Source organism: Cricetulus griseus, chromosome 3, assembly GCF_003668045.3.
Source record: "Cricetulus griseus strain 17A/GY chromosome 3, alternate assembly CriGri-PICRH-1.0, whole genome shotgun sequence".
Classification (NCBI taxonomy): domain Eukaryota; kingdom Metazoa; phylum Chordata; class Mammalia; order Rodentia; family Cricetidae; genus Cricetulus; species Cricetulus griseus.
This window is the reverse complement of record NC_048596.1, coordinates 189,060,462-189,084,110: the sequence shown is the minus strand read 5'-3', so window position 1 is coordinate 189,084,110 and position 23,649 is coordinate 189,060,462. Positions and strand designations below refer to the sequence as shown.

At 39.3% G+C, this 23,649-nt stretch overlaps 1 protein-coding gene across 6 annotated transcripts in view; it reads right to left on the bottom strand.

Annotated features, from left to right (window-relative positions):
- The window catches only part of Cntnap4 (contactin associated protein family member 4), a 280,275-nt gene that overhangs the window by 213,370 nt on the left and 43,256 nt on the right, over positions 1–23,649 (bottom strand). For all 6 annotated transcript variants that reach the window (XM_027406068.2, XM_035441454.1, XM_035441457.1 and 3 more), the window contains exon 2: positions 22,539–22,649. In XM_027406068.2, the coding sequence (XP_027261869.1) occupies positions 22,539–22,649 (111 nt within the window). The remainder of the gene's footprint in view (positions 1–22,538; positions 22,650–23,649) is intronic.

The following is a 23,649-nucleotide window of genomic DNA, read 5'->3' as shown; positions in this document are numbered from 1 at the left end:
ATGAGTACCTATATGTTGCAAGATACTTGATCACACTGTGAACCCCAAGATAGCATTATTTAAATAAAAATCAACCATAGGTCAAAAGTCCAAGAAAGCAACCAGTTGACTGGAAGTAACCATAGAGGGTGAGTGAAAATTGGGATGTCAGAGAGAGGGGGTCACAGGAAGTAGAAGTGAGGGATATTCAGTTGGGAGATAGAGAGAGCTCTCTTTCTGGGACCAGGGTGGAGGAGGTTGTTTTCTCTGCTTCTCTGAGCTAGGATGTTTTCACCCCAGCATCTTACTCCTAAGTCTTTATCGGTAAAATGGAATGACAGAGACAATGAAAAACAACATTTGCTTCCCTATATGGAGGCAGCTGAGGTGGCAGCAGGACATGAAGTCTCCCTGGGGCTTGGCCTTGGCAGCCAGGTGGTGGATGTGAAGGCTTAGTCAGAAGCTGTGGATTCAGGTATAGCCAGAGTGCCACAGATAAAACAATACCTATATAGCCCAAGAAATGGAGTCTGAGTCTACTAGACATATATAGAAACCACCCATGTACTCCATAACATACTATGTATTCTGTGTCTCAACTCCATGGATCTGGGCTGGAGATGTAGCTCAGCTGGCAGAGTACTTGCCTAGCATTCACAGGGCCTGGGATCTATCCACAGTACTTCATAAACTGGGCATGGTGATGTATGCCTGATATTTCAGCATCTCAGAAATAGCACCAGGAGGATCATCAGTTCAGGGTCATCTTCAGCTACATAGTGACCTAGAGACCAGCCTTAGATACATGCATGAGATACTATTTTTAAAACTACATAATGAAGAAAGAATACTTTGTTGGATCTTGGCAATTGGGCTATACAACATAATCCATTATTTTTCTCATTCTTGGTATGAAAAGACTAAAGTCAATGGTTGTGCAGTAACTGGAGAATGGTCCAGGAGCTCCGGTGAAGTCAGGCGAGCCACAGTACAGCCTGATTCAGAGGCTGTTACTTGTGCACATGATGTGACTTCTACCTCCAGGATATTAATCTATTACAAAGGAAAGACATGGGGCTGAAGCGATGGCTCAGTAGTTAAGAGCACATACGGTACTTGCAGAGTATCTGAGTTTGGATCTTAGAACCTACATTGGGTGGCTCACAACTACCTGTAACTCCGGCTCCAGAGGGATCAGATGCTTTTGACCTCTATGGCACTGCACTCATCTGCATATAGCCACACACACACATAAGCATGCATACATGTATACACACATGCATGCATATACATATAATTTAAAAACAAAATGCATCTTAATGTCTTAGTTAAGGTTGCTTTTGCTATGAAACACCAAGACCAAAATCAAGTTGAGGAGGAAAGGGTTTATTTGGCTTGCATTACCATATTGAAGGAAATCACAACAGGAACTCAAACAGGAACTCCAGTTTCTGACTAGAGACAGGGGTTGATGCAGAGGCCATGAGTAGGTGTTGCTTACTGGTTTCTTCCTCATGAATTGCTCAGCCTGCTTTCATACAGAACCCAGAACAATCAGCCCAGGGATAGCACCACCCAAAATGGGCTGGGCCCTGTCCCATCCATCACTACTTAAGAAAATGCCCTACATGCTTGCCTACAGCCTTATCTTATGAAGGCATTTTCTTAATTTAGGTTCCCTCTTGTGTCAAACTAGCCAGCACACTTTAAAAACAGCAACAACATGTCACATCTGTAAATGATGTGTGTTATCTGAGGGGCTGAAATAAAGCAAGCACTTGAAAAATTAGGATGAGGAGAATACCCTGAGGGCTGAGTGATGGGGGAAGCAGAATCCTTACATTTTGGTTCTAGGGTCAGACTTAGAAAGGGCAAAATGGAAGGCTGGAATGTATACAGCAGAGGAGTGACATGGGGGCAGACCAACACCAGGCACATTTTTCACCATGGCAGTAATTGGACTGAAGGGATTGAAGGGCATAGAAAGGGCAGTGCTCATTAAAGCAGGAAAGGAAGGATTGGAGAAAGTTCTTTGTTCGATGATAAAGACAGCTAACTCTCAAGCTTTCAGTATCCAATGACCATGTGTGTTGCCAATTATGAAGAGAGAGAGAGAGAGAGAGAGAGAGAGAGAGAGAGAGAGAGAGAGAGAGAGGAGAGAGAGAGAGAGAGAGAGAGAGAGAGAGAGAGAGAGAGAGAGAGAGAGACCACCAACATTTTAGAATTTCAGAATAAGCGGTGATTTCTGGTCACTAATAAGATCTGTGATTGTGACATACTGTTTGAAAGGAAGATAGTATCCACAATCTTTTAGCCCATCCATTCCAGGCTTGAGGGTAGATAATTTTATATGTCTAGATGGTTCCCAAAGTAAACTTTTTTAACTAATTTAACTGGATAGTTATCAATAAAAATAAAAAATAGTAGTATTAATCAGATAGGTGATATATAGATTAGATAGATAGATAGATAGATAGATAGATAGATAGATAGATAGATGATAGGTATAGATCTCTGTGTATATATGTACACATATATACATATTACTTAAAAGAACACATTCTGGAGATAGAGAGACATTTTGCAGGCACAAAAGCCAGAGTCTGATGCCCAAAACCCATGTAAAAAACATTCAACTGCAGTGGTATACACTGATAAAGTCTGCAGGGGTGTGTGGCATAGAAACAGACGATGCCTGGAACTCACTGGCAAGTCAGCTTACCCTACTTGGTAAGGGCCAGACAAGAGAGAAGATGGTTTTAGTAGACTCTCATTCAACTCCCACATTGCCCCTGTCTGTTTTCCTCCCTAATTTTACATGTGTCCTTTTGTATCAAACTCTCAGAACTGATCTTTACCCCCATTCCCAGTCTTTTTTCTAGTTTTTTTAGGCTTTGCCCACTGTAGTGGTTTGAATAAGAGTGGTCCTCATTGGCTTATGTAACTGAAGGCTTAGACACCAGAGAGTGGAACTCTGATAGGGTTAGAAGGAGTAGGAGGTATAGCCTTGTTGGAGGAAGTGTGTCACTGGCGGGTAGGTTTTGAGTTTCAGGACCCCATGCCTCTCCCTCTTCCTGACACCTGCAGATCAGAATGTAACTCTCAACTACCTCTCCAGCACCATGTTTGCCATTCTGCTGCCATGTTCTCAGCATGACAATCACGAGTTAAACCTCTGAAGCTGTAAGCCAGCCCCCAATTGAATGCTTAATTTTGTGAGTTGCCTCAGTCATTATATTTCTTCACAGCAATAGAACAGTGACTTAGACACCCACATTTGTACCCATATTTACATGTACACATATAAACGTATACATATATAATGCATATATATATATATATATATATATATATATATATATTAGGCTAGGAGCTGCAATTGGGAGAACATGTGTTATCTGATGCCTTTTTGACCCTGAACATATTGAACTTGAATATATTTCTGTTATTGAACAATAATAATCTGTGCTGGGTAGAGAGTGAACTGGCCACTTGATGTTATAGTGAATGGTCAAACAAGCAAGATAAGATAAAACATTCAATGGTCATGGTGTGATAATGTGTCTCAGTAGTGAGTGCTGCCTTAGCATTGTGCATACCTGGTTTGATCACCGGCAAAATAAATGGACACATAATTAAAGTTGCTATGAAAGTTTTACATGTGGAAAACTGAAGGAGTATTGGGAGAAAAAGATTGAAAGACATTGTATTTAGGATAGAGATAGCAACGGGGGTAGAATGCTGTAGACAGAAAAAAAAAATCTTTCATAGTGAGGAGGAGTCCACTGGAGAAAACTCTAGATTCAAGGAGAATGTTCAAAAAGGGAAGAAGAATGGATGGCATCTGCTCATTATTTCACTTTTAACAACCTGGAATTATCAGGAAGCTGGGCTTTGCTTTGACATCATGAGTTTCCTTCATCTAATGAGTAGAGAAGAAGATGTACAAATAAAGACTTGCAACACTGTAGATACTGAACAAATAAATCACTATTCTATGCTTCCTTAAAAAACAAAGAAGTGGATATCTGAGAAACAGGAGCCAAGGATTCCTCTGGCTTCTACAAGGACACACACACACACACACACACACACACACACACACACACACAATTCTGCAGCGTTACCATTTCTGTATATTTTGCTCAAAGATCAACATTGAATGGTGGAAATGCCCTTCCTGGTTACAAAATCAAACAAAAATCCAGCCTGTAACATCAAAAATGAAGTCTGAACATTTTACCTCAGCATACACACACTCATCACACCTGTTCACTATATGTGGTCTGGAACCAACTTGTTCAAGCTATGCTAAAGAGCTTGAAAGTGTCTCATGAATGTGTAAAAGACAATTTATTAAGGTTTTCTCCCAGTAGCAAAAAAAAAAAAAAATGTAGTGAAGTACGAAAAACAGATCACAATCAGAGGTTCATATTTTCTTATCACTTTTACCTATTTAAAGGAAAGCCTAATAGCTTTTCCACCAACATCATTTCGCTCTGGTTCATGAGTGGGAAGTCCAGTGCAGTGGCATGCTGGGAAGTGTTTAATAACTTGTTCTCTGGGGAGGAAGGTCGTGCTTGATAATATGTGTCAATTCCTGTGGTGTCAATGTTCCCTCCACACCAGACTCTAGGCTATCTAGTTGGAAAAGCAGAGATGGGAAGAGATGCTCACAGTTGGCTCTCACACATCAGCAGGTTACTGACCATATCTCTGAGGTAAGCTACTTAAGCCGAGCAGCAAGAATCACATTGCAGTTATGAGATTCTCTGTTACAGCCTCAAGTGTGAAAAATGCATTTCCCCCCTAACTCAATCAAATTTTCTATCTTGTGCTCTTATTCTGTCTCATGTAGAAAATCAATCTAATCATTTCAGAGAAACTCGGTCCAGTTCATGGATGACTCAATCAATTAAGAATTATATTTCAGTCAACTTCAGCTTCAAAATGCCTGCAGGGATTTAGCTTCCTTCCCATTGACACTGGTGACTTCTGGGTGCAGTAGACTAGGGACTGCTTCTTGGTCATCTGCCTGGGCAGTAAATTACCCCAAAGATCAGGTATCTTCCACTCTTCCCTGTATTATCTAGTAGAGCTTGAACAGGATATATACTTGATTGTGACATGCTGAAACCTTACATGCATCTAAAGTGCAAGATCTTGTCTGAAGCTGGAGCCTCAGTCTATAGCACCCACACTCCTCTCTATTGTATTCCTAGCTCTTATATTCCTCCCTAGTGTACCTCCAGTGCCTACATTCATCTCTGGTGCCCTAGACAGCTCCTAGACATCCCCTTTGGTCATATAAGGCTGATGTGAGATCCTTTCTACAAAACGATCCACATATTTCAGCAGCAGATGATTTCATCTTTTTCTCTTTAGATAGACAGACTCCATGTCCAGCATCACTCTTAGTACATTGTTCATATCTAATGATTCATTAGATATGAAACATTCATTCAAGCATCTAATGAAACATCCATGAAACTCCCTCTGACAAAACTGATGTGAAGCAAGAAGCAAAGGCAAGCTAGTCTTTGTTCTTGCTTGATAACATCCCACCTTCTCCCTTTCATTCCAAACTCTCCTCCTGTCTCCTAAGTAAAGTAGAGCAACATTGTTAATGCTATTAATAGGTTAATATAGTCATTCAACTTGACAAGATCCAGACTCACCTAGGAGATGAACCTCTGGGTGTGTCTGAAAGGAAGTTTCTAGATTGAATTAATAGAGGTAGAAGACTCTTCTAAGTGTAGGTTACAGCATTCCATAGGCTGTGGGCCCAATTGACTAGAACAGAGGTAGTTGAAGACTACTCTAGGGAGCTTGAGTGTGACCCCCTCTCTCTCCCTCTCCCTCTCCCTCTCTCTCTCTCCCTCTCCTGATCTATCTATCATTTATAATCTATCATCTTTCTGTCATCTATCTATCCATCCATCCACCCATCTAGCTCTCCTTACTGTGAGCACATTGTGACCAGCAGCCTCATGTTCCTGATTGCACAGCTTTCCTGCCGTGAGGGACTGCACTCTTAGACTCTAAGCCAAAATCAACTCTTCCTTCCTTAAGTTGCTTTCATCAGGAGTTTTGCACAGCAATGAAAAAAGAAAATAACACATACAAAAAACAGATTATTTTAGCCTTCTTTATCGCTTGTCAAATCTTTCATAGTTTAAGCTTAAAGGTGTTCTGCTAAACAGTGTTGCCAAGTTATGTATCTGACAGCCTGTATTTGCTTAAGCACAGGATGAATCACAATACCTGAGGCAGGTGGGAAATAAAAGGCAAACAGAGCACCTTTGTCTACTCCTGTTGTCCATACCCCACACACACACACACACAGAATGAGTCACTAGGAGAATCCCTTTATCATTCAATTTTATAGTATCTTTCATTATAGAAATATGTATGCCCACCTTTCCCAGTCTTGGTCACCACATTTTGATACAGAAAAACAGAATCTACTAACCACTTTGTGTGACACATAAAAAGAACTCACCTAGTATCCCTCATCAGCCAGTTTAGTAAGACTTCACCATAGAGACATGTAGCTACATGCCAAATAGTGATCAAAGCTTCTAGTATCTGCCAGGTGTTGCCGCATCCCTGATCCATAGCCTTTTCCAAATTATAATATGGCACACCAGAGGATTTAACACAGAAGGAAAAAGGGGTTTTCCCTGTGGTGTGATTCTCAAGGCCTGCCAGATGAGAGGTCAATGTTTGTTTTGCTGTCATGTGGACAGACGCAGGATTAAACCTCAGAAAGCAAAGTTGTGCTTACACCAACTACTCAGGAGACTGCTAACATTTACACAGTATTGATTTCTCCACATACAGTGCTACTAGAATGCATGGTTGTTGACAATGTCTCATGATAGAAAAATTTTGCAAATGCTGTGAATATTCCACTTTCAATGGGTTTGCTATAAAATGATTATATTTTTCTTCCCTATTATAGAAAAAAATCATAACATTGTTGTTTTTTTAAGTTTGGGTTTTATCCAGAAAAATACAATTGCACCATAAGAGCTTTATTTGAAAAGAGTTGAAAGCTCTGGCTCATATATTCTACTCTTTCATGAGGCATCATTTGGGGGATTAAGCTGAACACAATTTGGAGGATTATGTCTGTGAATAGGAAGTGAACGATAAGGGAGAGTTTTATATGCCCTGGCTAAGGAGTGACCCAGCACAGAGCCAAGGTGCAAAGACTAGGAAAGGATTTTATTTTGTCTCATTTGATTTTGTTTCCTCGAGTGCTTGAGAAAATCTGTCAAAAAACTAGCCTAGTGGCAAGCTGAAAGAATATGGAAATTGGGGAGCTAGGTGTGAAGATATAACCCTATAGCAGGAGGCCAAGGCAAGAGGATGATGAATTTAGAGACAGTAGGAAGTCACAGGTAAGCCCTGCAATACATAAAGAGGTTAGGGATGTGCAGAGAGAAAGGGAGGCAGAGACAGACAGAGAGACAGAGACAGTGTGAGACAAAAGAGAGGGGGAGGAGACAAAACAGAATAAACATAAAACAAATGGGAAATTGTGAGCATGCGCGCTGCCTGATGTCAAGTTAATATGATACTGAAATGCTATTTTAACCCCCATCCCTAAAATTCAAGGCATACGAGGAAATAAGAAAGACAGCATTTCTGCTGTCAATATGTCGTGACTCCCACAGGCTCCAGTGTTGAATACTGTTTTTCAAGCTGGAATGTGGAGCCTAGCTGGAGGAACTGTGTCGCTAGAGGTGTTCCTTTGAGGGTTATACCTAGGCCCAGGGCCCTCGTCATTGTCATCCTCTGCTTCCTGGTGAAGAATCACTCCCACACCATTCCCACTGTCATCAGTTCTGCCCATGTACATGAGACCAAGTGACTGTGATCTGAAAACATGAGCCAAAACACATCTTTCCCCTTCAAGGTGTTCTTCCAGATATTTCTGCCACAGATACGCGAAAGTAATTCACACACTAGACCAACAGGAAAGGGAATAGAAACTGTCTCTGAGGAAGCCAACGTGAGGCCTACCTGACTACAACTTAAAATCAGTTGTACTTGTGGTCAAAGACCTACAGGACTCAAGAACAAAGAGTGGAAGAAAAACATGCTGTCTCAACACATGGACTCAACACAAGTCCAGCTCCTAACATCCACACAGAGCAGCGCACAGCTGCCTGCAACTCCAGCCTTCCAAAGGGATCCTACATCTCTGGCCACTATGTGCAAGCTCCTTCATCCATGTGTGTGCCCATGAGTTATGTGGCCACACATGAGTACGTACACACACACACACACACACACACACACACACACACACACACACTTAACAAATTAAATAAAATGTAAAGCATAAAAAAGGGATCACAAAGTACAACTGAAATGAATTCAGTTGAGGGTTCAGAATAGATCTGAGCAACATAGCTGTGAAGATAGGTCAATTAGTACCACTAAGACTGAGTACAGAAACAAAACAAAACAAAAAAAGGAAGCCTAGGAGATCTCTGAGACACCATCAAGCTTAACCCGGTCTGAGAGCACAGGCAGACAGAAGAGGTAGAGGAAAGAAATGAAGCATTTAAAGAAGATATGACCAAAACCTTTTTCATACTTGATAAATGAGAAATTCAATAAACAACAAGGAGGATAAACTCAGATGGTTCCACAGGAAGACTTATTACAATCAAGCTATTTGGTATGTATTCACTCATATATGGATTTTAGACATAGAGCAGAGGATTACCAGCCTATAATCCACACCACCAGAGAAGCTAGGAAACAAGGAGGACCCTAAGAGAGACATACATGGTCCCCTGGAGAAGGGGAAAGGCACAAGATCTCCTAAGCAAATTGGAAGCATGGGGGAAAGGGAGAGGAAGCTAGGAAAATGAGAAGGGGAGAAGAGGAGGGGAGTGGGGGACATGAAAGAACAAGATGTTCGAGTCAGGGGAAGAATAGAGTAGAGCAAGAAAAGAGATACCATAATAGTGGGAGCCATTATAGGTTTAAAGAGAAATCTGTCACTAGGGAAATGTCCAGGGATCTACAAGGATGACACCAATTAACAAGCTAAGCAACAGTGGAGAGGCTATCTTAAATGCCCTCCCCTGATAATAAGATTGAAGGCTACCTTATATGCATGCCATCTAGAGCCTTCATCCAGTACCTGATGGAAGCAGAAGCAGACACCCACAGCTAAACACTGAGCTGAACTCCTGTAATCCAGATGAAGAGAGGGAGGAGTGATGAGCAAAGGGGCCAAGACCAGGATGGAGAAACCCACAGAAACAGCTGATCTGAACAAGGTGGAGCTCATGGACCCCAGACTGATGTCTGGGAAACCAGCATAGGACTAATCTAGACCCCCTGAAAGAGGATGTCAGTGAGGAGGCCTGGGAAATCTATGGGGCCTCTGGTAGTAGATCAGTATTTATCCCTAGGATACAAATGGACTTTGGGTGCCCACTCCACATAGAAGGATACGTTCTCAGCCTAGACACACAGGGGAGGGCCTAGGCCCTGCTCCAATGATATGACAGACTCTGAAGATTCCCCCATGGAAGGCCTCACACCTTCCTGGGGAGCAGAAAGGGGATGTGATAGGGTGTTAGGGGGCAACAGGGGAGGAAGGGGGAGAGGGAACTGGGATTGACATGTAAAACAATCTTGTTTCTAATTTAAATTAAAAATGGAAGGGAAAAAACAAAATTGGGTACAGAAGAATATTAAAAGCAGAGACAAGAGATCTGACACACACCAGGAACCCTCAATAAGACTCACAGGATATTTTTAAACAGAAACTATAATGACTAAAAGGTAATAGGGTCACAAATTTGAAATGCTGCAAGGAAAAAAGAAAGTCAGCCAAGATATCTATGTTTGGTCAAACTGTCCTTTTAAATGAAAGATAATCATGGCAGTTCCAATTTTTAAAACCATGGAGATTTTGTTAATAGACCTATCCAACAAAAACAGATTCCATATGTGGAAAGAAAGAGCAATAGCAAAGCAAAGCTAAATGCATGAACAAAGAACGCTAATAAGGTAAATACATAATTAAGCACAGATGAACACATTATTTGATTTGGTGGTTATAATCCTATTTTTCATGATTTAAAGAAGAAATGCAGGACAGTGAGATGGCTCAGGAGCTAAAGCACTTGTGCCAAAGTTGATGCCCTGAGTTTGATCCCCAGGTGGAAGGAGAGAACCAAGTCCCAAAGGTCATCCTCTGGCCTCATTCATGCAGCAGCATGTGTACATGGCACGGGGTGGGAATGGGGTGTTGTGAATAATAAATATAATTTAAATCTTTAAATAAAGAAAATGCATAAAATTAATTATAAATCTATGTGAGGATACATGATAAATAAAAATGTAATCCGTGAAAACTATACTGAAAAGAGAGGCAGACACGTTAGGAAGAGAAGCTGAGGAATACTAACTCAAAACAGGTCATCACAAATTTTAAAGATTAGTTTTAATTCCAAAGGTAGCCACAGGGAAAAAAAAAAAAAAACATCTAAACACAAAAAAAATGAAAAGTTAAAAACACAAATCTCAACTACAAATATTCATTTATCTGTGCTTGGGAGATGGCTTAGTGTATACACACACTTGCTGTGCAATGTGTGGACCTGAGTTTAGATCCCTAGAGCCCACATACAAGCTGGACGCAATAGCGAGTGCCTATAATCCCAGAACTCCTACAAAGATGGGAGGTGGAGACAGGAGAGTACAGGTAGCCTGGAATATGCGGTGGCAAATAAGAAATCCTGTCTCAGAACTAGTCCTCTGACCCTTACCTTCCACCTGTGTCCCCTAACATGTGCCTACACACACATACACACACACACACACACACACACACACACACACACACACACACACACGTGGGGTAGAGAGACTGATTTTAAAAATCTACCAAAAAATGTTTCTTTTGGGGCCTAATAATGATAAATCCAGTGATTATACAACATTGAGAATGTTCATTAGTGCCCCAGGATCAGCATAACATAAATATAAAATTAACATTTTGTCACGATTAATTTTATGTTACATGAATTTTATACCAATTTTGATGGTTTTACAGTAAATTTATAGTGAATTAATTACTTGTCTAATAGTGTGCAGTTTTTACAGATACATCCATTGCTTTTCATAAGCACTGTGTAAAACCACAAAGTTCAACCACCCACATATTTCATCTCATGTATGTTTTATTTTAAGTTGTACCAAAATTGCAGTCATTGGTTATATTTATGATTTGCTTTAAATGTCTGTTTCTTACATTTTATTTCATTGATGGTTTTTTATATCAATGAGCTCCTTATGCAATTATCCTAATCAGCATTAACGCATTGCAATACACAGCAGATCCACTCTAATAAATATAGGAAATAGCATGCAAATGAAGCAGAAGAGATCGGTCAGTCGGAGAGCAAATGCTAATACATTCTCTTGCTCTTTAACTTTGAAGGTTTGCTCATTTTTATTCTTTTTATCTTGAAAGCAACATATAATATCTCTAGCCATTGCAGAATCTTAGCTAGGCTTTGAAAGCACATTCATAAACACTCATGCAAGCAATGATGATGCAGCTGAAAGTCTTAGGCAGGCACCAAATCTCCACTGGGGTTTCAAATTTATTTTTACTGAGAAAGGTCTCAAATTACAGGACCGGCTACAGTTCTACTAAAATGACCTGAATTAGATATCAAATCACCTTAAGGTCATGGCAACTATATGGGAAAGAAGTAGTATCTGACCCAGCCATACATCTCTCAGGTATGTACCCAAAGGAGTCTTAAGACCGCACATAACAGAGACAGCCATACACCTATGTGCTTTGTAGCACTGTTCACAAAAGCCAACTCATAGAGCCAGCCTCAGTCCCCATCAGCAATAAATGGGCAAAGAAAACATATTTCCATATACTAGAGTAATATTAAGTTGTGAAAGAAGAATAAAATGATGCCATTTGCAGGAAAATAGATAGAACTTGAGAGCATCATATTGACCGCAACGGGACAGATTTAGAAAGATAAATACCCTGTGTTTTATTCATACACATAACCTAGATGTTACAAGGGAAAAAGAAATAGAAGTAGGGTGTAGGATTATTTAACAGTGATTCTCATCCTTCCTAATCTTGTGACCCTTTAATACAGTCCCTCATGTTGTGGTGACCCTCAGCCACAATTTTTTTTGTTGCTACTTCATAACTGTAGTTTTTCTGCTGTTATGAATTGTAATGTAAATATCTGATATGTGTCCCCTGTGAGTCGTTCAACCCACACACACACACCATGGGATCATGACCCACAGGTTGACAACCATTGGTTTAGAAACATGTTACCAGCAAGAAGGGAGACAAGGTAGGGAGTGAGGGGAGGAGCATGATCAAAATGCATTGTGTACATCTGTGCAAACGTGATGAGGAGACACAGGACTCTGGTTTGATGGTAGAGCATGTGCCTGCCATACATGAGATCCTAGGTTCAATTCTCAACACTGCAGAAAGAAAAGAGAGCTTCATAATGAAATCTATTATTCTGTACAAATAGAAAATGCTAATTTTAAAACACCCTATTAATTGGGAGAAGCAGAAGTAAAGGGACTTTTTTTATGGAGTCTCTGGCATGAATTTCAAAAGCCTCCTTCTGACATTCTGGAAGCCCACACACCAATCATACTAACTACAAAATGATACTGAACCCATTCATTTTTTTTACTGAATTTTTCATTCCTTTGTCCCTTAAATCCATTTTCACCTTACACACATGTTCTTGCTGCATTCCATACTGATAAAGCCAAAGTATTGGCACATGTTTTTTAATGATTATTTATCTTAATATGTTTTCAGAATTACAGAAAATCTTAAGGATTATTAGGGAGTTTCCAATATGACCTGACCTATACCCAGGTTTCTTTTTCGTTAAATTTTTAACAAAAGTATGGTATGTATGTCATAAGTAAAGACTGAATAGTGACACATTATTATTAACTAAAACTATGTTTTATTTAAATTCCTTTAGTTTTTACCTAATGTCCTTTTTCTATTTCAAGGTCCCACTAGTATAATCATGTTACATGTTGGTGGCCCTATCTCCTTGGGTTCATATGGTTATGACAGTTTACAGGCTTCATTCTTTTGGGTTCTCCTTGACAGCTTTGAGGGTAACTATTCAGGTAGAATAATCTTCATTTCATGTCTGCCTAACAATTTTCAGAGAAGTTTTTCAGGAGAAAATCCATAGGAGTAAAAAATTCTATTCTCATCACATCAAACTAAGACTACATACATTTTATCGGTGTAGCTTATCACGAATGGTCTTAAAGTTGGTCACCTGCATGAGTTTGAGTTTGTCAGTTTTCTCCACTGCAAAATTCTTCTTATGCTAACCTGCTATTAGACATAAGTTGCTTAAATACATGTTTCACTTAAGGTGTTTTGATTTATGCTCTACTGCTTTTCTGTGGGAAAGTCTACTGTTATGTGGAATTTTTCTGGACAGGAGTAAATATACTGTCCTATTTATCTTTTATTTTAATTTTGTGTAGTCATATATGTCCGTGTGTGGGTTTGTGCATGTGTGAATTGTGCCAATGGAAGCCAGAAGAGAATGTTGGATACCCTGGAGCTAGAATTACAGGCAGCTATGTGTCACCCAAACTGGGCAGTAGGATCTGATCTCAAATCCTCTGTCAGAATACTAGTATTCTTAACTGCACAGCCATCTTTGTAGCTCCTATGTTGTGTTATTTTTTTATGATAAACAGTATGACTTGAAGGTACACTTTTGAACTAAATCATCCATTGAGCAAATTCAAAATGTAGGAGGATATAAAGTAAGGAAAACCCAAAGAAAGCCGAGCTCTTCACTGGGGTGAAACTGTAGGTTCCTGACATTCAATCCTGCACATGAATACCCTCAAGGGATGCATCCCTTAAGTGTCCATCATGAGGACAGAAGAAAGGCACTTCTCCATCCATTCTCATCCTCTACTAGCTAAGGGTAGCCTCCCTGTGGACAGACAACACTCTCCCTACAGCACCAATGCCATTTGTCATGCCAATGGATTTCCAGGAGTAGAGGATTCCTCACCATCAGGGAAGCCCTGGGCAAGAAGCTACAGCTGTGTGGTCCAGCCTAGAGCAAGTCCCTCTTACATCTGTAGGAAGCTAGACTTGACAGCATTGGCTAGAGGAAGCAATGCAGTTGGGGGCATAGAGATACCATGAAGTATCTATAAACAAATGCATCTTTTTAATTGTAACTGTCTTTAATGGGCCCTCCCCCAATTTTGCTCCCTCTCCTCAGAGGAAAGAGGCTCTGGTTGTACATGACAAGGCCAGGGCCCCTGCCTCTATCCACTATGTCCTTAGCTTTGTAACCCACCAAGCTTTCAGAGCACATGTGCCTTCCAGCTTTCAGAGGACATTCTTATTCTGAGGCTCAGGCTCAGTCTCTTCACACATGTATGCTAATATTTTGTTTAGAGTATTTTGCATTTATATTCATGAGCAAGAGTGGCTTTTAATTTCTCTTTCTTGTTTGTCCTTGACAGGGCTGGATACCAAGGTTATACCGGCCTCACGGAATGAGTTAGGAGGATTTTGACTTATTTCCTTTCTTTGAAAGAGAATGTCAGATCTGTCTTAAATGTGTTTGGAAGAATTCCCATTTGAACACTCACTAACCTGGAATTCTCTTTGTTGGAACATTTTAATTATGGATCTATTCTCTTCTAGAGAGGGAGGCTTTCTTTTTCTGCAGTTTCTTGAATGTGATTTTATAAGGCTATGTTTTTCAAATTCCTCAATATTATTTTACTTTTTGTTCATGTATGAAATCATGAAGCCAGAAGATGGTATTGGATCTCCTGGAACATGGGCTGCCCACTGTGGGTACTGGGAACCAAACTCGGGTTCTCTAGAAGAGCAGCAAGTGCTCTTTGACACTGAGCTATGTCTCCAGCCCACCTTCTTTTATTATTTTTATTTAATTTGTTAGATATTTTTCTAATAATTTCTTCACTTGGCTACTTGAATGGTTCTTCATATTTAGCCTTCTTTCTTCTGTAACACTTGCAATTAAGTATATTGGTTTTGGTCTAAGTAGCATCTCACAAGTTGGACTTAGAGTGAGCTGTCATCATTGAGCAGAAAAGATTGCTAATCTCCATTGAGATTACTGTGTGAGGAGTGCGGTAATTAAATTCCACACCTTTCTGGATTTTAAGTATTTTTTAATTAACGATTTCCAGGTAATTCCACTGTAACCAGGGCACTTATTCCCCATGATTTCAACCCTTTGAGATTTATTGAAACACTATTTTTATGACACCACATAAATGTAGATAAATAGCCTAGGTACACACAATAAGAGTGTGTATTCTCCAACTGTTGGAAACACTATATAAATCAAATTTGCCTATTTTGAGAAATTTATTAATGTTACTATGTCAATCCTCTGTAATTTCACCAATATTGTCCTGGCTTGCAGGTCAAATAACTAGACAGAGAGTAACCTTAACAATAAACCCACTACAATCTGCATTTCTAAAATATATATATCCTTCATGTATCTAATAGTTTATTATTTGGAATGAAAAATGGCTGTGCCACTAGACATCATTTCCTTTCTCTCCAGGACTACTGCCCATAAAGAAGGGTTTGCTGGGTTTTTCTCAGCTACATCAGGCTGCTTACCCTTTTTTGGTTCACAAGTTTCTAGAAATATAGCTAAGTAATATAATTTAAGTATTTGTGTACCTGTATAATCCATGTCTTGAAGCCCTGACCATCTATATGACAGTAGTTGGAGATGAGGATTTTAGGTGGTAATTAGATTTAGATGAGAGTAGGGGGTGGGGCACTCATGATGTGGTTAATGCCTTTATAACTAGCAGAAGGTGAATAGATGACTCTCTTCCCGTGTGCTTGCATCCAGAGAAGGCAAACAATAGAAAGTCAGGAACAAAGCCCTCATGAGATAACAAATCTGTTCCTTCTTTGTCTTGCACTTCCAAACCTTAGGATTATGGGAAATCAATGTCTGTTGCTTGATCTACCTAATCTGTGTTATTTTGTTATAGCATCCTAAATGAGCCCTAACTTTTCTAAATTCATATTTCCCCAAAAATAGATATCTGCTAAGGTTGGTTCCTTTGACTTTGGGGTGGATCAAAGGCTTAAGTAAAATTTGTCAAGGGATAGATTATCTGCCTTGGTCTTCTCCGGAAATTGATGAGCTCCTTACCCACCCTCCTGCTGCTTCTCCCATGTGCTCTCCATTTTCTCCTCACAGCTACACCTGACACACTCATCCCTAGCTCCTCAGGCATTGGCTCCAGATGACCCTCTAAGAGAACCTAACCTGAGGTCCACCTGTATGAAATATCCCTACTCACTAATGACAAAGGTGACAGATGGGCTGGGGAGACATGTCAGGGCTTAAGGGCGCCTGCAGCTTGTACAGAGGACCAGGGGCCAGTTGCAAGCACCCACATTAGGTAGCTCATGGTCCAAGGGATCTGATGCCTTTTTCTGGTTTCTGTGGACACCTGCATCATGTGTACTAACACACACACACACACACACACACACACACACACACACACACGTTCACAAGCATGCAAAATTAAATACAAAAATAAAAATTCAGACTTAATGCACTAAAAGAATTCAAGCTATACACTGGTGACTATCACCTCCATGAATACATTTTAATTGAACAGATTTGAGCCTCTGTATCAGTTTGAGTGTGATCACATTTATAACTTGAATGACTTCGTCTTGTGAAAGTTGAAAGCATCTCCTAAGCCAGGAATATCCTGTGTCACCTAGTTTGAAGGGACTTAGAAGGACAATCTGCTTTAAGGAATTCCCCTCTCATTTTCTGAATTACCTATTTCTCATTCATTGTTAAATGAATGCTATCTCTGTTGTTAAATAAATGTCTGTTCCTGAAGTGCTTATTCACAGACATGCCGACCTGAGTCAGGATCCTCAGCACCTAAGTAGAAATCCAGGTGCAGTAGCACCCATCTATAATCCCAGAGCTGGAAGGCAGAGACCGGAGGATATCTGGGTTTACTGACCAACCAGAATGGCCAACTCTGTTAGCTCTGGATCCCAGTGAGAAACATTTTTCCCAGAAAAATAAACTGGACAATGGTTGAGGAAGATATCCAACATTGACCTCTGACAACCACATCAGGTTCACACACATATGCACACATACATGAACAAAAGCACATACATACTCCAAGCACACAAACTGCACATTGTTTTAGAATATAGAGACCCTCAAATCCAATCTCATACTTTTATAGGAAAGGGGGAAAGAGAGACTGATGTCATTCTCAAGGCCACTCAGGATTTACTGCTATAGTATAGTGTTCTGGATTCCCAAGCCAGGACTTTGTATAACCATAAATTACTTACAATTGGCGACTTGACACATCTGCTCAGATGGAATTATGGGGTTGATTTAGAGCTAGAGAATGTGTGCTTCAGGGCCGACAAGGGCAGTGGAAGAAAAGAAAAAGGGGGCACCAAGATGGGGAGAGGTGAGAATAGGGGTGAGCATGTCCTTACAGAAAGAGACTGGGAAGAGACAGCAACAGTTGAATCACACAGGAAACCAAATGGTCACAAGACAGTCATCTCTCATGTTCAATCAAATGAACCAACACAAGACTAGAAGTAAATATATATGTGTGTATGTGTGTATATTCATATATATATATATTATATATATATATATATATATATATATATGAATTGGAAGCAATTTTCTTTTACTTCAATGAATAAGGGTTATGGGCATATTGAGATATAAAACATGTAAATCTTCAATCATTTTATTTCACCTTCTCAAGGCCAGTGTATAATATATAATCTATAAGCATAAGTGACACATCACAGACCATAAAATTGACCTCAGAATACATTCTCCAAACTTTTATCAAAGTGTGAATCTCTTAGTAAGGTTTTTGTTTTTAATTCATAAACCATTTTCAATTCCTTCTTTTAAAAAAAAAAGCAAAACTATTTTAAAATAAGTCATCACATCACCCAAGCTGGTGAACTCTGACCAAAGATACACAGGAAAGAATTTCTATCTTTACTTCTGTCTCATTTAAAAAATACAAAATATAACTATGATTCTCTCACACTGTTTTATGATTAGTCAGGAACAAGTTGGTCCCTCCTAGAAAGGAGAAGACTTATGTGGACATCTGCATTCCCTAAGATTATCTTGTGTACATTAGTTCATATATTTGGTCTTGATAAGATTGTTAAAATGGGATTAACTGCTTGATTCCACTTTCAATTGGTTAACGTTACTCCAGCCTGTGTTTCTGAAATCCATTTGGCAATACTTTTGCACTACCATCATTCTCAACAAAGCCAATGCCATCTCACTAACACTGTGACACTGTTAACCCTATTCCTCCAATAGGAAATTAAAGGACAGAGGCTAAATATCATTCCCACCCTGAAGGGAATAAGAGGTAGCAGTGATTTAAACCCAAGGAGAGTGAATCGATCTCAATGTGTCTAATAATATAGTTGCTCTTCATCTAAAATTTTATTATCCCCAAGAGAAAGGTAAAAAGAGAGATGCAAGGTGGAGATCTGAAGCTCGGATGTCTGGGAAGCTTGGGTCTTGTGACCCTTGGTAACATGTAGGCCAAACATTCAGGGGTTCAGTTGGGTTTAAGTGCTTGCATCTCAGCATTATGAGCTGTAAGTCTGAATTTCAAGGGAATGGAATGGGAGGGGAGAAGGGAAAGAGAAGGGGAGAGAAGGAGAAAGAAGGAATATGCAAATGAATGAGGGAAGAAGGGAAAGAGAAGGGAGTGGAAAGAAAGGATGGGAGGGAGAGGAGAGGGGAGGGCCCATACTGGAGGTAATTGGAGCACAGGGAAGAAAAATTAGGCATAGCCACTAAGATGTCATGTGGTAGAGCCTGGATCAGCCTGCGGGTGTGAAATCCTTACAGCTCCAGACAACTAAGCCTTCCTTGGCATGTTATATTCAGGGGTAATGGGGGAGAAGCTGGTACATAATATAATACTACAATGTCTTTTGTTCTGCATCAAACTCTGCAAGCTGCCTCAATAGTACAAACTCCGCCACTGAAGTTCATGGGCTTCATCTCTGGCCTTAAGATCTCAGGTATATTCCAGACTCACCATCTGCCCTGAGGCTCCCCTTCCCTTAGGCTTCAAACTGTTCAACTGTGCATAATTCATTCCTCATTCATCAGCTGCCATCTAAAGCACCAACTACTAATATATACTAATGTTGTCATTTTAGAATATATAATGATTATAAAGGAGTTTATGTAGTATTTTTAACAACAAGAAGCACTAATTATTTGATAACATCTCAGGGAACCTCTCTTCTTAACCAATGATGTGCATTATGAATACCTTGACAACTGAATTTAAGGGTCTTTACTTAAACCTGGTAAGCTGTATTCAAATAAGCACAATGAATTAGGGCAGAAAGAATGGCCAGATAATTGTGCAATGGGTGTTTAGAATAACCCATCTTGGAGTATACAGAGAATGAGAGTTCCCTCTGTCAATTTGCCACATAAATAATTTCTCTACAGACAAATGTTTGATTTTAACAACAAATCCTACAGGGATGAGAACACAAAATGCTGCTTATTTAGAGCAGAAGTTGTGATAAGAAAACTAACAATAGACAAGAATAAACAAATATTCCTCTTTTAGTAATAGAAGATACTCTGACCTTACAGGCTAGATTAGAGCAAGTCCATGAAGCAATCTGCTGTACTTCAATACAGTGTATGTGTTTACATCCCCATGTTTAAATACTTTATTTTTGCTGCATGCAATCTTTTCCTTCATTGCTTGTAACTGTAGCTATATTCGCAAATTCTAACAGTTTCTAATGAACCCATTTCCAAGATTTTTAAGGACATGAAAATAAAGACTTGCATTTATATTCTATATCAGCCTAAGAAACAATAGAACATTCCTACAAAATGTGTCTTCCTAATGCAAATAATGTTGGCATTAAGAAGAAATGATGTGAATGATGTAGGCATTGAGATGTGGCACTGGGTTACTACATACAGGCTACTTGATAACCAGCATAATTACTGTTACTAATGAGCAGGTAACACATACAGTGTGGATACAGTGGTCAAAGGATGATTCGTATTCCTTGTGAGACAGAATAAAATGGTAGATTTCATCCCAATATCAAAACAGGATATAACCTAAAACCTGGCCTATTTAATATTCTCTTACCACTGTTGAGTGAGAGGGATAGAAACAAAATAATAGGTTAGGAGGAAATATTACACCAAATAGAGGCAGATTTGACTGTATCACAATTCCAATATTAGCAGTGATTGATTTTGTTTTTATGTTACATTAAGTTTTTGCATTATATTCCTCAAAGTTATGAACTCTCTGTGGGATCACACAGAGACACAAACCCTTCCTTGCCACTTTCTAGCTTCTGCACTCCTTGACATGACCTTTCTTCACCAGTTCTTCTGATTCCTCCTCAGAAAAGATTTCTCTCTGTCTAACAAAGATACCAGAATTTTTATCTGTTGGTTTCATCTACCCCTACATGACCTAGTGGCTTAGCTGGGCACCTCTCCCAACATGAGCTAAATACTAGGAGTGGTTGAATAAAATGAGTAATATACAGCCTTTAATAAATCACTCAAAATCTGACATTCCTTTATGAACACTTCATGTAATTAATAGGGAAAAAAAGCAAATCTAAATAAAAAAAGAAAAATGTAATCAAGTAGGTTGACAACCAGCAAGAGATAATTAAAATGATCCTGTTTTGTTTCTTAGTTTCATTAACATGCAAATGAGATTCATGAAGTTTGATATTGTGTTTCAGCAAGAGCCATAGAAACAAATTAAGAATGAAAATGAGTCCCACCGATGGAGATTCCTGTTGAGTATATAAATTAATGAAAACTATGATTGCATCCAATTAATAAAATATAATTCTGTGATTTATTGGGCCTCAAAAATGAAACAAAGCTTCACAGATAAATTAAATTTTGTTTCTTTTTGGGTGGACCCCATTCTGTGAATGCTTTGAAGGTTTAAAAGAAGGCCAGTAAATGTTAAACTCTGCTTTACTTTTAAAAGCACATGGTAGAGACCTTGCCTTCAAATTAGAGTGTTGTAGAAATGGTATCCCTGCTAGGAGGGGCTTGGTGCAGGATCTAGAATGTCTCCCAGAGTGCAAAGAGAGCCCAGTGCCTATGCTGTCAGAGATCTGGAATCATAAATAGGAATTTATGATTACAAGGTACTTATAAGGAATAAAGAACCACAGTCAGGCTCATGGACCTCCATGTCTCCCATTGGATACAAAGATCTCGATGTTCTCCTCCATTAATACCTTCACTCTTAGAAACACACCAAAGTGCACACCTCAGATAATTGGAGATTGTAACCATGTCAAAAAGCTAAAAATCATGTCAAAGTGTCATACAAACATCTCTATAGTCATTGGAACTGAGTGATGTATAATGTGTACCAGATGGCAACACACTCGCGCACGCATGCGTGCGCGCACGCGCGCGCGCACACACACACACACACACACACACACACACACACACACACACACTGTTATGTCCAAAGTCCCACATACTCAAATTCAAGCATTAAGCAACAGCATCAAGAAGAGTAATAACAACAAAGACTAGATCTTTCAGTATGGTAGGAGAGGAGATTACAGTTGAGAAAAGAATGTTTTTGAGAACATGAATTGTTGGGAGTCTGTTTTTCTATCTGTTGAAATTGCCTCCTATTTGTCAGTGTGTCCCTCAAAGGTTTGTGCTGGTGACTTTCACCTCAGTATATTAAAGAATGTAACCACAGTGACAGTCATTTAGCATATGGTTGTTTGGTATGGTACTTTCTCATATCTCCTGCAAATGAATTGTCTTTAATTGTCTTCCCTTTCCCTGAATCATATGCAAGCCATCTCGCCCAACCTACCTGGGAAATAATAAACAACCAGAACTGAGTATTCCTCAAGGGGTAGAAAAGCTTTATTAAGCTCTTGATCCTCAACAGCAGAGGAAACCATGTCAACCACGTTGGAAACTAAACAAACTGAGGAATTACTATTTTTAAATATGCAGCATGCTTTAAAATTACTTCTTGCAGACTTCTTTAACTTGAAATAGGAAACCAATTAAGTTCCCACCATTCCTGTATCCATAATGATTGCAAATCATTGCAAAAATTTTTACTTTACAGTGTAAAGTAAAATGTTACCATACTGAAGAAACGAAAATCTTTGGATGTTAAGATAATGGCATAGGGTTTTCGGGTAGGATGTATTTCTTTGCCTTTCCTGAATGGAGGCCGGGTGGCATAAACTTCTTCATTATTGCCATTGACCTATTTAGACATTTGCTTTTTTTCCACAGCATATCACTTGCAATGATTTTATTAAGAAAATGGAAAAGTATCAAGATTCATCATAAGCCAAAGGATTGGGGGAAGAGCAGACTTACCATCTCTTCGATTCAACCTTGCGAATCCAGGACCATGACTGCTGGAGAGCTCAGAAGAACTGCTGAAGGATGCCGGAGGCAAGGCAGACACCAGGGGCTCATCACAGTCATCTGCCAGGAGGGAAAATGCCACGTTCCAGTGAGCACAGAGCTGACAGCTCTCTTCAAATCAATAGACACAACAAATAAACACAACATCAAAACTAGGATCTAAGCCATGCACGGTGGCAAGCACCTGTAATCCTAGCTCTCAGCAAGAAGGTACAGGATGATCAGGAGTTCAAGGTTATTCTCAGATATACAGTGAGTTCAAAACCATCCTGGGCTGCAGGAAACTCTGTCTCAAAATAAGTAAACAAATAGAACTAGATCCTCTAGAAATATGCCTGTCATGCACACAGTATGCCACCTAATGTCTGGAAAGCTGGTAACCATAGAAAAACAACTGAATGTAGAAACAGAGAAAGAAGACATTATAGAATTTATAAAAATAAAATGTGTTAAGATCAAAGGTTTGTTTTAAAAGGAATTTTTTATCATGAGCAGAAACACGTATAAATTTAACTACATTAAAATGAAGGAACTTTATGGCTTGGTGGTCATCCCAGAAACTCAAGAGGCTGCTGCATAAATATCTCAAGGTCAAAACCCAGCTGAGCCAGGAAGTGAACTCAAGAAAATGTAGTCAAGTTAGTAAGACCCTATCTCAAATTATTTACAAAAACAGAAAGGGGCTGGACATCCAGCAAAGTGGTGGGGTGCTTGCCCTGAGTTCAATCTCTAGTACCACAAAACAAAAGAATCTATGGTTTCTAAAATATGTTGTACAGCGAAGAAAAATAATCACAAAATGAATAAAGTTCATATAAAAGAAACAAATGAGACATAGATGCTTCTATAAGCACATAGAAGTTTGCTGAAATACTTAGAAATTTGTAGGACATAAGGAATAATATCTAAAGATAAAAGAAATATATGAAAATATGTATCTGGAAAAATAATAAAAGAAGCCTAAGCCAGGATACAATCAGTAGCCTAAATATAGAAAACATCTTAAATGAAGAAAAAATAAAATCACCTTCCATTTAGTTAGAAAACACACTAGAAAAGT